The 15,935-nt window shown below is 48.2% G+C and overlaps 1 protein-coding gene across 3 annotated transcripts in view; it reads left to right on the top strand.

The window, feature by feature from the left end:
• Positions 1-5,845: 5,845 nt before the first annotated feature.
• LOC137525384 (nmrA-like family domain-containing protein 1) overlaps positions 5,846-15,935 on the top strand; it is a 36,374-nt gene continuing 26,284 nt past the window's right edge. The window contains exon 1 of one of the 3 annotated variants that reach the window (XM_068246455.1): positions 5,846-5,904. In XM_068246455.1, the coding sequence (XP_068102556.1) occupies positions 5,877-5,904 (28 nt within the window). In that variant the 5' untranslated portion in view covers positions 5,846-5,876. Of the gene's footprint in view, positions 5,905-10,940; positions 11,043-13,522; positions 13,771-15,935 lie in introns of those variants that run through there. The other 2 variants (XM_068246454.1, XM_068246457.1) reach the window with 2 other exon arrangements.

The following is a 15,935-nucleotide window of genomic DNA, read 5'->3' as shown; positions in this document are numbered from 1 at the left end:
CTGCTTCACAAAAACGCTCCAAAAACCGCTAGGCATGTTTAGGAAACCTCTCTACACATGCCGAGAATCGCTCTGAAATCTGTTTCTAAAACCGCTAGCGTTTTGCGGATCTGCTAGAGGTTTTTGGTGTGCACTGGGCCTGAGGGTGGGAACACACTAAGCAGAAATGCTAGCGTTGCGGAAAACGCAGCGTTTATGCATGTAATGTTAGTCAATGGGTCCCATCAAAAAACACATGCGTATGCATTTTGACATTTGCGTTTTTAAAAACATTTGTTTTGTTGCATATTTTTCAAAAATGCACAGAATGTAAGTCAATGTTGATGCAATGTAATGCGTTTTTCATGTGTTTTTGAAAAAAAAACACCTATCTTTTCTGATGTATTTCCTCTTCCTTTTGACTTCCTAGTGATTTGCATAAAATGCAATAGAAAACGCATAGAAAACGCATACAAAACGCATGTGAGTTTTGTACATGCGAACTGCAGATGTATTAAAACGCAATACTCAAAAAAACGCATGTGCAGGAACAAAAACGACTAGAAAATGCATGGAGAAAATGCAATACAAACTCACAAACGCATTCAAACAAAAACACAATGGGCTCTATTCACAATGACTTACCGCATGCGGTAAAGTACTTGCGGGAAATTTGAGACCAAAACAACGCCATGTTGACATTCACAAAATTTTCCGTATGCGGAAAAAGTGCGGTAAATGATCGGTAGTAATGCGGAAAAATCCATATTCTCAAAAAAATTAAGGCGCATTATTTCTGCGTTAAGTACTGATTTTTTATCACCTACAAGTAGTAGGTAATATATTTTGCTTCCCACTGATTTAAATGAAGTCTGGTCGGGCTCTTCTGCGCTCCATTTCCTGGGACTTCTGCGTCCCACGCCGGCGCGCTGACGTCATCGGACGTCCGCCGGTCTGTACTGCGCATGCGCAGAACTACTGCGCATGCGCAGTACAGCCCGGCGGACGTCCGATGACGTCAGCGCGCCGGCGTGGGACGCAGAAATCCCAGGAAATGGAGCGCAGAAGAGCCCGACCTGGCAGCCGGCCTGGCCAGGTCGGGTCGGGCACCGGAGACCACCGGGAGCCTGCGGAGCGGCGGCGAAGGCACCTCCTGCCTGCCGCGGGCTGGAGGAAGCCCCAGGTAAGTGGAAATTTATTTTAATTTTTTTAATCCCCTCCCTGAACCTTCCCTTTAAGTGCTGTGCTTGCTGGACTTTGACATTTTTTTTCTAACAATTTTTCATGCGACCTTTTTACCGCATGTTTACCGCAAGTTTAATGGCTGTTTCCGCTCTTTTTTTACCGCATGCGGAAAACATGCGGAAAATTTTAGTGAATGTGGAAAAAATGCGGAGATTACCGCTGGCGGTAATTTTGCGGTAAAAAATCCTTTACCGCATTACTCTTTGTGAATAGAGCCCATTGTTTCCCGCACTGATAAGTGTGCACACAGCCTGAGGTGGATTTGAATGGGTCCATTTTCAGGTTGCATAAAGTTGCATACAAAATCTGCACAATCCCATTTCAAACAGGAAGTAATCCAATGAGATGCTAATAAAATGCAAGATCTTGTAAATTTGTATGCAAATATATACAGCTTGCAAACAAACAATTTGAATCCCATCTCAGCAGCGTGTGATTGGCTCAAGTTATAAAAAATTTGCATACAGAATTTGCACAATCCTCAGGATTCCTCCTCAAACTCAGAATTATTTGCATCTTATTGTCCCGTCCTTAAGGTGCGTACACACATGCGACTATAGTCGTTTGAAACGATCGTTCCCCGATCGATCCAAACGACGATCTTTTAAAAAAAAGCAACCAACGATCATGAAGTCTAAGGACGGACGAGCTAGATCGTTAAAACCGAACGATCTAGCTTGGCGGATTTTTTCCAACGATGATCGTTTGCAAAAGTAGTACATAGTTGGAAACGATCGTTCGTACTAGGCTTGACATGCGCATTTCGCTATTTCTCCATGAAACTTCTCATTTTTTTGCGCAAGCGCAATAGTTGCTTTACGTGATGTAACGTTTGTTCTAACGATCAGATCGTTACACACATTTAAAAACTAACTTTACTTAGGTCGTTCTTTCATCAATTAAAAGTTCGTCCGTCGTTTACAACGAACGATCGTTGTCGCATGTGTGTACGTAGCACTAGTAGGGATGATCAAAGAGACGCAAATACTTCTGAGTTTATGCAAATTTTTGTATGCAAATACATGCAGTTTGAAAATGGACCAATCATCTTAGGCCACATACAGACATCAGACCATAGTCTTTGGAAAATGAAAGATCACAGACCAATCTTACCACCCTTCATGTAGTATGAGAGCCATACTCTACACAGTCTTTTCTATGGAGCTGAACTCCACATCAGAAAAAAATCATTGCAAGATGCTGCACACACAGATGCTGTACAGACACAAAAGATCAGTATCTGAAAAAGATCTGTTCCTGCCAAAAATCCATTCCTGCAAATTGCAATGATAGTCTATGGGATCTGCAGATCATCATACACACATGATTTAACTGACATTCATCTGCAGATCAGATCCACCAGGATGGATTTTCAGATCTGCAGATCTGCAGATGAATGTCAGTTAAATCATGTGTGTATGATGATCTGCAGATCCCATAGACTATCATTGCAATTTGCAGGAATGGATTTTTGGCAGGAACAGATCTTTTGCAGATACTGATCTTTGGTGTCTGTACAGCATCTGTGTGTGCAGCATCTTGCCAAGATTTTTTCCTGATGTGGAGTTCAGCTCCATAGAAAAGACTGTGTAGAGTATGGCTCTTATACTACAGGAAGGGTGGTAAGATTGGTCTGTGATCTTTCATTTTCCAAAGACTATGGTCTGATGTCTGTATGTGGCCTTAAACCCAGGTTTAAATTGATTGGTCCATTTTGAAGCTGCAAATATTTACATAAAAATTTGCATCAACTCGGAAATATTTGCATCTCATTGATAGTCCCTAGTAGGCTGCAGCTCTGGCTGTTGATAGGCTTGTCTCAGCTGCAGCACATGATAGGTTAATATGTGGCTATAAGTGTGCTGCCCATATATGTGTGTGTATATAACAGGTGGGCCCAGCTACTGGCAGCATTGTTGGAGGGGGGTTAGTAATCAGGCTGAGCACAGAACTGCACACAGGTGAGACATTGTTGGTGGAATTTTTTTAATATACATGTCCTATGTACAAAGGGAGATGCTGCTTGTTTGGCAGTCACAATTTCATGTTGTAATTGCAAACTATGATGTTATTCAAATGCTAAATGTTGGCTCCTCACTGTGTACAGCTTGGCCATGTAATCCTGTGTATGAGTGATTGCAGAGGGAAGGGTAGCACCCCTTATTCAGCCTGCTTGAGAAACCCTTTGCACATGGTGCTTCTGTATGAGATTTTGCTTTTTGAAATGCACCTTGCGTCTAAAATGTAGACCTGCCATAGGAACTTACAATACTGAAAAATCACCATGCACACTCTCATATGAAGGCACAGGGGCTGAGCAGTGAGATGCAGATATTTCTGAGTTCATGCAGGATTATGTAAGCTCTAATGCAAATCTATGCATCTTGCAAATAGACCAAGTCCCACTTGGGTTTAAAGTAGCCTGTTCTCAAGCTGTATATATTTGCATAAAATTTATGTAATGCTTGAACTCTGATATATTTGCATCTCCTTCTTCTTCTTCCAAGAATTATTTGCCATTGAAATCAGATGTGTGGTGGTTTAAAAATGCATCATAATCTAAGGGTGACCCCCCCCCCCCCCTTTAATGGCTATCCTTCATAAAGGAGCTGTCGGTAAGGAGAATCAATGCGGGAAAACACCGCTGCCGGTATTTTAGACTTCTGGGTGGGCATTCATAAAAAAGTATCCAGTTGCGATAGCAGTGCAGAGATTCCCCGAACTAGGCAGGCGGAGACACAGGAAGCAGCCGAGTTGATACATTTCTCTGTGTTCCGCTCTGCTGCAGCTGCCTGGGAGGTCTGTGTCTCCATTCACTTTACATTGGTATCGCCACATCAGAGGGAGCGGTACTTCCCAACCTCACACCGCTTGCGGTATTCTTTATGAATTTACATTAGTTCTGATAATCACCGCACAAGGCGGTGATTTATCAGTCTGCTCGGTAATGTCATTTTTTTCATGCGGAAAGAGCCTTTATGAATGCCGAAATTGCTGAGTGTTCGGTAAAGTCAGCTGTTTTTAAGCATTTCCGCATGCGTGCTGGCTGTCACTTCTCCCTTAATTCCCATGCCTGTCATAGGTAGCTAGCTACAGGTCCACCTTAGTATTAGGTAGTCAGAGGTACCATTAGTATTAAGTAGACAGAGGTAGTCCTGACTGAAGGGAGATCTGGTCAGCGGGAAACTGAGTAATCTCTCATTTGCACACTCATCAGGATTCTGCAGAAGGAGGGAGGGAGGCGCACAGAGGGGAGAGGGAGAGAGCTGCCTTTAAAGTGAACCTAAAGCCACAGGAAAAAAATGTGATGAACTCACCTGGGGCTTCCCTCAGCCCCCTGCAGCCGATCGGTGCCCTCGCAGCTCCGGTCCGATCCTTCTGGAACCCGCCGGTGACAACTTCCGGTTTCGCCGTCACCGGCCGCCAGGCATGGAAACGCGAGTGATTGATCGCGTTACCAGCCTGTATATCGCCCCCTATGCTGCTATTGCGACCTCCTGGCCGCAATAGCAGCATAGGGGGTAATATACAGGCTGGTAACGCGAACAATCACTCGCGTTTCCATGCCTGTCGGCCGGTGACGGCGAAACCGGAAGTTGTCGCCGGCGGGTCCTGAAGGATCGGACCGGAGCTGCGAGGGCACCGATCGGCTGCAGGGGGCTGAGGGAAGCCCCAGGTGAGTTCATCACATTTTTTTTCCTGTGGCTTTAGGTTCACTTTAAATGATTAGGTGCTTGTAGGCATGTGCCTTATGGTAAATCTGGCCCTGCCTGGTGCAACATGTATAACATTTTATATTGGTGTCTATCAGAGGTGGCCTTAGAGTACGCGGGGCCTGGGGCGAGTGTCATATGCGGGGCCTAGAGACATATGCTGTGTATACACACGTTGTGGAAGCACACACACTCTGTATAGGTTAGATAGGTAGGTGCCTCCAGTATAGATTAGATAGGTAGGTATGTACCCTGCAGTATAGATTAGAACGGGTGGTGCCCTGCAGTACAGGTTAGATAGGTGCCAGCCTGCAGTATAGGTTAGATAGGTGCCAGCCTGCAGTATAGGTTAGATAGGTGCCAGCCTGCAGTATAGGTTAGATAGGTGCCAGCCTGCAGTATAGGTTGGGTAGGTGCCAGCCTGCAGTATAGGTTGGGTAGGTGCCAGCCTGCAGTATAGGTTGGGTAGGTGCCAGCCTGCAGTATAGGTTGGGTAGGTGCCAGCCTGCAGTATAGGTTGGGTAGGTGCCAGCCTGCAGTATAGGTTGGGTAGGTGCCAGCCTGCAGTATAGGTTGGGTAGGTGCCAGCCTGCAGTATAGGTTGGTTAGGTGCCAGCCCGCAGTATAGATTGGTTAGGTGCCAGCCCGCAGTATAGATTGGTTAGGTGCCAGCCCGCAGTATAGATTGGGTAGGTGCCAGCCCGCAGTATAGATTAGATGGGTAGGTGCCCCGCAGTATAGATTAGATACGGTGGCTGCAGTGCTGGGGAGAGCGGGCATAGTTGTTAAAACTCACGTGTCTTCACCGATGCTCCCAGCTACATCTATTTCCTCTCCCAGCATCTGTGCATTGGTAACAGTGCCCCCCTGTGGTGACATGCGGTCACGTCATCATAGGGTGCGCTGTTACCAATACACAGATGCTGGGAGAGGAAATGGATGGTAGCTGTGAGAGCATCGGAGACACGTGAGTTTTAACTATGCCCGCTCTCCCCAGCACTGCAGAGGGTGCGGGGCCTCCTCAGGCGCAGGGCCTGGGGCGATTGCCCCACTTGCCACCCCCAAAGGCTGGCTCTGGTGTCTATAGTGAGAAACAAGGACTCCTGTATGTGACCTGTATGTGTCTCCCCTATTGGGACCAGAAGGAATGGTACTTGGCTTGCCAGCCTCAATTCTTTGCAAACTGGTTATAACTAATAACCCCAGGAATCTTACTATTTGCAGACTTGGAATGTGGATTAACAGGTCTATAAAGGTGGTGAGCTTTAGCTCAAAGCAATCTCTGGGCAGATAAGCATCTGATGTGTCTTGTAGAATCCGGTTTCTTTGAATTCTATCTCCTTTGTGAAGTTTTCAAGCAAGGGTGTAACTAGAAATCACTGGGGCCCCCTGCAAAAGTTTGGATGGGGCCCCTACTGCCACCCCCCTCCCCGCACACTGAATAGACTGGCAACAAATCTTTGTCTACAAAACTTTGTATGATTCACTATCAGTGGCTGAGCAGATGCAGTCATTAGAACAATTGTGCAGAGTAGAAAGCGGTTTCTCTTCATGCCCAGACTCCTCATGCATCACTACAGGACATGGCACTTAGGGCCCGTTACCACTATTGCGGTGCGGAATTCCACGTGTTTTTTTTGTTTTTTTTTGCCGTGATTTTGCATAGGTTAGGGTATATGCGATTTTAACCATGTCACTGCCTGTGTTAATTTACATTAGTTTATATGCAAAATCGCAGGAAACTCATGCCAAAAAATGCATGCGATTTCCCTATTTAATGCATTGCGTGCGCTTCCATAGCAGTGTGCGGGGAGCAAATTCTAACAGCTCTGCCGTGCTGATTTTTCCCGCACAGAAAAACGCTCAGCACTTTGGACAAGTGGCAACAAGCCCAACCATTTGTATTGGCTATGCGGATTAGCGATAGTGGGAACAGGCCCTTAGGGATAGGTGGAGAGGTTGGAGGTAGAACAGCGCTGTACACAAGATCCTGCTGAATAGGAACTGCCTACAAATCTGTCTGCAAAACTTTGTATGATTCTTTATCAGTGACTGAGCAGATGCAGTCATCAGAGCCGGGACCAGGTCCTTCAGCACCCAAGGCTGAGACAGCAAAGTGCGCCCCTCCATCCCTCCCACCCCGGCTGTCACACTAATTGCTATTAGACTAAGAGGCGCCCCACGGTGCCCAACACCTTAATCTCTAGTTATCTGGCTGGCTGTCACTGCTATGTATGCCCTTTTCTTACTACTTTGTGCTTCAAACACAATTAGGAATGACAGCTGAATGAATTGTGCGCCCCCTCCTACACTGTGCCCTGAGGCTGGAGCCTCTTCAGCCTCTGCCTCGGCCCGGCCCTGGCAGTCATAACAGAATTTTCTTTTTCTTCTTTCCGTGCCCTTAGTTGTTAGTCTCTCAGGACAGGGCCCCCATTTGTTCTGCCCTGCCCCCCCTGCTACCTTCAGCTGCATCCCTTGCAAGGTCTATTGTTATGCCCCTGTTTAACCCTCTGGGTGATACAATTATATCGCCCAGGAGGTGGCGCAGCACTATTTTTTAAATTTTTATTTTTTAAATCATGTAGCGAGCCCAGGGCTCGCTACATGATAGCCGCAGCGCAGCGGCATCCCCCACCCACTCCGATCGCCTTCGGCGATCAGAGTAAGCAGGAAATCCCGTTCGGAACGGGATTTCCTGCTGGGCTTCCCCGGTCGCCATGGCGACGGGGCGGGATGACGTCACCAACATCGTGACGTCAGAGGGAGTCCCGATCCACCCCTCAGTGGTGCCTGGCACTGATTGGCCAGGCTGCGCAAGGGGTCGGGGAGGGAGGGGGCTGCGCGGCACGGTGGGTATCGGCGGCGAGCGGCGGTGATTGGAAGTTACACGCAGCTAGCAAAGTGCTAGCTGCGTGTAACAAAAAAAAATTATGCAAATCGGCCCACCAGGGCCTGAGAATTCCTCCTGCGTGATATACCCTGAGCTCAGCTCGGGATTATCGCTCAGGAGGTTAAGCAAACCTGAAGTAAGAACTTCAGGATGTATGTTCTCCAGGGCCGGTCATGTCAGTGTTAACTGTTAAAGCTGCTTGATGGATTGGCTTTTTGGAACGACTTGTGCCCCCAGAGTTTCAAAGAGCTATTTGACTAAGCAGCTTTACCTACCAGTGTGCCTACAGGTGACAGACCTGTTCTGCTGTACTAAGCTGCATGCCTCTTCCTAGGGAGAAATGTCTCCACACCTCTAGGGGTGCTGCTTGGCCCAAGAGGCCTGCCATGCTGCCAGGTCCACCTGCCTGGGACTTGTATGGCTTCTATTCCATCACTCACACAGATCAGCAGTAAGGTGAACAGAGGGGAGAGCGGCACAGTGACCAGTGGAAGTGAGGTCATTGCTCACTTCCTGCATTTGAAGTGTGCTGCACGGTTACTGTGCACTGCTCTCCTCTGTGCATGTTGCAGATAATGTATGAGGGCTGCTGTATTAGTCACAGGCCCTGGCAGCATGGAAGGCCCCCTGCAGCCTTATATGGAGGGCACCTTTGGCTACCTATATTGCGGGTGGCTATTCCAGACAACACGCCTATACTGGAGGGCTACTACTTTGGGGGGGGGGGGTGTTGACACAACTTTGGCTACCTATAATTATGGCGATAGGGCCCCTGAATGGGGGTACATCATATGATGTGCTGCTTGGGGCCACAACTAACTTGGCAGCATCCCTACACGCAGTGGCATAACAATAGACCCTGCAAGGGATGCCTCCACAGGGGGGCATCTGCCCAGACGAAGCTGCGCATTGAAGGCAGTGAATCATAATGGCGTTTTGGGGTACACCCTTCCCTTGCCTGTCCCTCCTCATCCCCGGTAAGCTGCAGCCTCATCTCTATTGCTTACAGCACAATATATCGATGGTTTTTCTATTCCTGCACGTTGGTCCTACACTTTATTTTTATGGATGGTCCTTTTATCTATCATCCTCCTATGGCCTTATGCACTTTATTGACCTTTACACATGATCAAGTTTTGCATGTTTATGGCTGACACCTTGTCTGGGGGTTCTTGGATTGCTACCTCATATATGAAACTTGTTTAGCACTTTGTTACTGTATTTACTCAGGAGGTGTATGACAGGCATTGTGTATAAACTATTTGTGTATTTATCATTATCATGTGCCCCTTTGTCCATTGTTTTTAGTGTTTTTGTTCATTTCTTGTACTGAATAAAGATTGATTATATCTTGATTACTTGATTGAGTGGTGCGGTTTTGAGTGGTGCGGTTTTTAGGGAACTACTTTTCTCTTGTAATGTGTATAGATTTTTGGTTCCTTTCTGCACACTCCTTGTTACTTACCCATATATGGTAGAGTGGATGGTGCTTGCCCAAAATTGTTGGTTTAACCTCCCATACAGTCATGGGTCCCTAGTGCAGTACCAATCAGGGGCGTTGCTAGGATCCGAAGAGATCCTGGGCACTCCAGACAGAAAATGGGTGTGGCCATGCATGAGAATGTTGGTGTGATCATGGGTGGAGCCAAATTTGCATGGATATAACAGCAGTCTAAGTAGGCCTGCCCAGCAAAATGTTGGAAGAAGTCCCCCTCCATTACTACAAAAAAAATATGCAGCAGATCACATAAAAGGGCAGTGCCACTATGCAGTTATCTGGCTTCTGTACTGGCTGGTCTGGCTTGCTGCTGGGGGGCTGGACTGAGCCAAGTTATCTGGCAGTCCCCATAGCATTACCTGACCTTCTAGTGGACCACCTCCCACGGGCCTCCCATTGAGGCACCACAACTCCCAGCATGCCCCATAGAACCACAGCTCCCTGCATGCCCACATAGTGGCACAACAGCACCCAGCATACCTCCATTTGATGCACCAGAGCTGACTCTGCCTGGGGGACATCTGGGACACACTTTAATAGATCCAGGGCATGTGCCAGTGATCTTTGGGGCTCGCAACGCCCCTGGTACCAGTGCACGGCCTATATCCACCCCAGCCCCACATATAATGGAATACCACGAGAGGATGGGAAGATCAGATTTACCTACCTGGGGGTTCTTCCAGTCTATTAGATCCCTTGCTGTAGATGTGAATGATTCTCTCCATGCTGCCGCTGTCCCCTCCAAAAGATCTGGCTACTGTTTATGCGCCGGCCTGTCTACACTCCTCCTCAATCACCCTCCCATGGGCCTGTAGTGTTCTGTGCATGCGCAGTTTGTCTTTGTGAACTGCAAATGCTTCTGGCAATGGGAAAAAGGACCCAGCTAGGTCCATGCATGTGCTGTAGTGTCCTACACTGGGTGGCTATCCAATTTCTTAGAGGGGCCAGTAACACTCCTGGAGGGGATCAGAATTACAGCAAGGAAGGGACCTGATAGACTTGGGGGCTGGAAGAAGCCCCAGGTAAGTAAATCTGAACACTCAAACCCCTGAGGCAGAAATCGGGAAGCCAGGGGTGTAGCAATAGGGGTTGCAACTGCATCGGGGCCCTTGCTCCAGAGGGGCCCTGAAGGGCCCTCCCTCAACTACAGTATTGGCTCTCTATTGGTCCTGTGCTCATAATAATCACTTCTATAGATGCTTTGAATAGTAATCATTAACAAGCCGTTCCCCATCCCCTTCTTGCACCTCTGACACTGTAGTTGCCATTGGCAGGTTTTGGTGCGCTGCATCAATTGTTTAGTGCTGGGGGGGGGGGGGGGGGGGGGGGGGGCATTGTCAAACTTGCATTGGGGCCACTGCAGGCAACACAACATGGCTATAACAGAAGTTGTAAAAACAGACAGTCCCGAACAACTTCCTCCTCCCCCCCCCCCCCCCCACAGCAAATCAAAACAGGCAGGCTGCAAATACTTTACACACATGCTTACCCACATGCATACAGAACCAGCCAGCATAGCCAGAAGCATTTGCAGTTCACAAAGATTTAAACTGCGCATGCACAGAATGCTCCAGGCCATGGGAGTGCCATCGAAGAGTGTACAGTGACAGGCCAGCACGTACAGTAGCCAGATCTTTTGGAGGGGACAGCGGCACCATGGCAAAGTCGATAGACGCCCGGAGCTTGTCAGACGCCTGGAGCATGGAAGACAGCGGAGGTAGGTAAATCTGATCTTCCCATCCCTGGTGATGTTCCTTAATAAGTGGGGCTGGGCAGTGGCATAGCTATGGGCCCTGGTGCAAGTTTTTTTTACATGGGTCCCCCCAAGCACTCTATTCATAACAATTGATACAGTGCATCAACACCTGCCAATGGCAACCCCCAGTGTCAGAGGTGCAAGAAGGGGATGGGGAACTGTGTTAAGGATTACTACTATTGCATCTATAGAAGTGATTACCAACACAGGGCCAATAAAGAGCTAATATTGTGCTTGAGGGAGGGCCCCTCTGACCTAAGGACCCCTGATTGCTACGCCGCTGGGGTGGATATAGACCATGCATTGGTACTGCACTAGGGACCCATGACTGTGTGTATGGGAGGTTAAGGCTGCAGCAAGGGGCAACGTTTAAAGTGAGGAATAGAAACGAACTACCTGGCTAATTCCTCCTTGTGATTACAACTGAGCACACTCTCCATCCAAGGGCGCAGCTATAGCAACTGCTATGGGGCCCTGGACCAGAGGGGGCCCTAGTTGTTCTTGATGTATTCACTATTAACTTTCCTTGTTTCTCCACCCTCTGATTTTGTTTCTTAGGCCGAGCACTATACAAAGTGTACATTGCACAGAAATGTAAATCCACTCATATCCATAGGGTAAGGTCAGGTGGCAATGCTCAAGAGTGCCTAATCCTGAGGGCCCCTTGAAAAATGTGTTGCTATGGGGCCTCTCCACTATCTCCGTCCTCCCTGCCTCCTTCCTAGTGACGCAGCGGACGTGGCCGTCACACCAATGGACTAGTGATGTCTGTTCTTTCCGGTGAGTTGAGTGATCCAACTCATCACACTGAACCGAATCGGTTCACTGGATGAGTCAGGAACTGCAGCTGCACAGAGTCCTCTTGCACTGCAAAACACAAGTTTTTTTGGAACGCAGCAATGGAAAAGGCCACCCAGGATTATTTTAAACAGGCTGCACTCAGGGCTCTTTCACATCCAATGCGTGCAGGAGCCATTCTCCTGCATGAGTTGAATAGCCGCTGTGTGTCGAATCTGCGATGCAATCAGCGACGGTAGCTATTAATTCACCCGACGAGGACGCCAGCTCCTGACAATAAAAAGCTCCCGGGTGCATTGTACCGCATCGAAATGCAGCATCGGCTGTGAAAGGTAAAATCTAAGTCTATGGAAGAGGCGTTTTTGCATCTTTCACGGTACAGTTTTTGATATTTGAGCGATCCCAATTCATTTTTAACATTGCAAAAGCTCAAATCGAAGCGCTGCATGCTTTGTCATTTACTGCAAATCACTGGTGATCGTGGCAGTGAGAACTGCACTATTCTTTGTAATTTAAAACTAGAGCCCCTAGACTTTCCAGGGCCCAGGCAACTGCCTGAGTTTGCCTTGTGGATGAACCGGCTCGACAGCAAGTCTTGCCTGGCTGTCCTGCTGATGTCTTTGGCTGTAGCAGTGAATCATGCCTGTAACAAGCCTGTGGTTAATCCAGGGCTGAGACACTACAGAGCACTTTTTTTTTTTTTTGGGGGGCAACACGGGTAACAGCAGCCACCTGGACGTGACAATTGTGTCAGGCGGTTAAAATGGTTAAGCTGCATATAGGCTAGTCTGCCAGGACTTCTGTTCTGCCCCACTTTCTTTGTCCTGTTTTGAGAAATCCTTAGACACCGAAGAGAAAAATTGTGATTAATTGGTTGCATAGTACAGATGATTACTAGAACATTAGTAGCAAAGAAAATAGTGTGTCCTTGACCTATTTGAACAAAACTTGGTATACAGGTCCCTTACTACCTGGGATATGTTCTGGGGGTCTCACGGCCCCCCTGCACACCTGGGCAGAGCTACAAACAGCAAATCAGATTTCACCCATTCAAGTCAATGGATAAAAATGTAAAACGCTGCCATTCTCACAGTAATCAAGCCAGAGTCCCCACACTTGGCACCACGGCCGGATTTCTGGCAAGCCCACCTAGGCCGTGGCCTAGGGCGCCATATAACTGACCCTTGTTTAGGGCGGCTGGGGGGCATTTTATTACTTGATTTAAAAGCAAACATACTTTCAAAGCGCCCGCCACCCGCCCGCGCTATCATTCATTCTGGCCGCCGGATCCACTCTCCTCCACCATTACACATGCAGCCAGCACTGTAACATGACATGAGGCAGCCAGACCCAGTCCGTCCGCAGCCGCCCTCTGCAAACTCTGATGCAGGGCGGCTGGCCGCGGACAGAGCGGGTCTGACTGCCTCATGTCATGCTGGCTGCTTGTGTAATGGTGGAGGTGAGAGTAACCGGCGAGCTGAATGAAGGATAGGGCGGGCAGCGGGTGCTTTGAAAGTACGTTTGAACAGTGCAGCAAGGCTGGATGGTCGGGGCTGAAGTCTGCAGACACACGTGGAGGAAGATCCTGTGTGCAGAAGCAGCAAACATACAGCTGCAGGCAACTTAAGTGAGCCTGCAGTTCAACCTGGCCTGCCCGGGAGAAGAACGTCCACTTCCTGCAGAAATGAAGAGACGCAGGGCAGCTGTTTGTTCCTCTCCCCTCCCGTACAGTCAGACACATCAAAGCACGGGGGAAGGTGAGACTGCTCAGCTGAACGGAATTCAGCTCACATGGGAGAAGCAGGATTCTTGTGCAGCCTTCACTGGCTGCAGGAAGCTGGAAGATCCTGATGTGTCTGTGTCCCTGATGCTGTTTCTGGCCTGCATGCATGTGAGTACCTGTCCTACTCCTGAGTCCTGACACCTTCTTCCCCACCCCACAGCGTTAGGTGGCCTATTTGACCCCTTGCTCTCTATTGAGGTACCACTTCTCCCAGCAAATCCACCCCATTTATATAGGTACTACAGCTATCAGCCTGTCCCTCCTCCTCAGAGCTCCCAGCAAGCACTCCAGCCCCCCTCCTTTGTAGAGGCACTACAGCTGCCAGCATGCTCCATGGAGGCACCAGAGATCCCAGCATTCTCCACCCCCCTTCCATAGAGGCACCACAGATCCCAGCATGCACCTCCTCCATATACAGTAGTACTGTATTGTGATTTCCCTCAGGGCCCCAGTGCTATCTGGTGACCCTCCCTCTTGTCTCTCCCAAAGTGAAATATGGTCCCCTGGAGCTTCTGTGTATTTGCACAAAAGCACACAGACACCCGGCCAGCATGCTCCTCTGCATGTTTTTCCGTCTTGAGTATGCACATGTCCACTGGAGTATGTACACGCCATTAGGTTACAGAGATGAGGTGCCCACAAGGATAAAGCACACAGAAGAGCAAGCGGGCCGGACAGGTGAGTGTGATCCACTAAAAATGTTCTGCATGGGCTTCGGGGGCCCAGCAGCCGTCTTTGAGGCCCTAGGGGACAATCCAATACTATATGGGAGCTGTGGTTCCTCTATAGAAGAGTAGGTGCATGCTGGGAGCTGTGGTGCCTCTATGGAGGGAAGGAGCATGCTTGGAGCTGTGGTACTTCTATAAAGCGGGTGTAGGGCTTGCTGGCAGCTGTAGTGCCTCTATAGAGGGGGAAGGGGTAGTCCAGGGGCTTCCTGTATCTTCCTATACCTCAACCTTTCCAGTGGTTGAGTAGGTTCCTTCAGTATGCAACTGCAACTGTGGGCGAGTGTATCTGTACTGGGCATGGCTGCACAAGTAAGGTCCGCACATGCCCAGTAATGTGCACAAAAAGTAAAGTAAAAAATAGCCTTGCACAAGTGCCTTAGTTCTATTGGGCATGCACAGACCTTACTTGTGCATGATCTGTATGGACACGCTCACCACGCCTGCAGAATTAAGAAACCTATTCAAGCAGAGAGTGACCCAGTGCTGGAACAGTGGGGTGTATGACGTCTCCTTTAGTAGTTTCAGGTACTGTTAGTTTTAGGTACTGTTCTTTTTTTATGTTTGGGAGGGGGGGCGGTGGTGAAATTTGTTGTGTACTGATATATATTAGGGGGGGGGGGGGGGGGGGGCTGGTGACAGACGGCCTAGGGCGGTAGAAAGTACAAATCCGGCCCTGCTTGGCACAGTTGCTCACTTGGTGACCAAGGTTACAAATCCAGGAAAAGTGGGCGCAGCATTAAACAGCCAATCAAATTTAAGCCATTCATTTTAAATGGGAAAATGTAAACTGCAGCCATTCTTAGACTGTAAATCGCAGGGTTTTCAAACTTGGCCACTGAATGGCTGGGATTAATCCAGAAAGTGGGTGGTGCTTACAACAGCCAATCAAAATTCACCAATTGATTTTCAAGGGGAATAATGGCAGAGGCCTCAAACCTGATAGTCAGTCAGTCAGTCAGTCATTGGGTGACTGGGGTCCAAATTCAGTAAAGGAGGTGGAGCCACAAACAGCCAATCAGATTTGTTTGATTTCAGCCATTCTGTTATTGAAGGGTTCTCAAACTTGACAGTTGGCCACTGGGTGACTGGGACTAATATTCAGGAAAGTGGGTGGAGCCTACAGCAGCCAATCAAAATTCACCTTTTGATATTCAAGGGAAATATTTACATTGCTGCCATTGATACACTCTTAATGGCAGAGGCCTCAAATCTGGTACAGTCAGTCAATGGGAGACTGGGGTTTACATTCTGAAAAGGGAGCGGGCCAAAAACAGACAATCAGATTTGTTTAATTTCAATGGTAAAATGCAACTCATTGATGCCAAAGACCCCAAAGCTCAAACTTGGTCATTGAGTGACAAGGTTATAAATAGTGGGCGGAGCCAAAACCAACTTTTTACATGGGGAAATATAAACTGCAGCTATTCTTACACTTTTTTTTTAATGGCAGGGTTCTCAAATTTGACAGTTGGTCACTGGGTGACTGGGATATTCCGAAAAGTAGGTAAAGCCTACAAGAGCCAATCAAAATTCACCTATTGATTT

The sequence above is a fragment of the Hyperolius riggenbachi genome, chromosome 7 (genome assembly GCF_040937935.1).
Source record: "Hyperolius riggenbachi isolate aHypRig1 chromosome 7, aHypRig1.pri, whole genome shotgun sequence".
NCBI classification, from domain to species: Eukaryota; Metazoa; Chordata; class Amphibia; order Anura; family Hyperoliidae; genus Hyperolius; species Hyperolius riggenbachi.
This window is presented reverse-complemented; position numbering and strand designations above follow the sequence as displayed.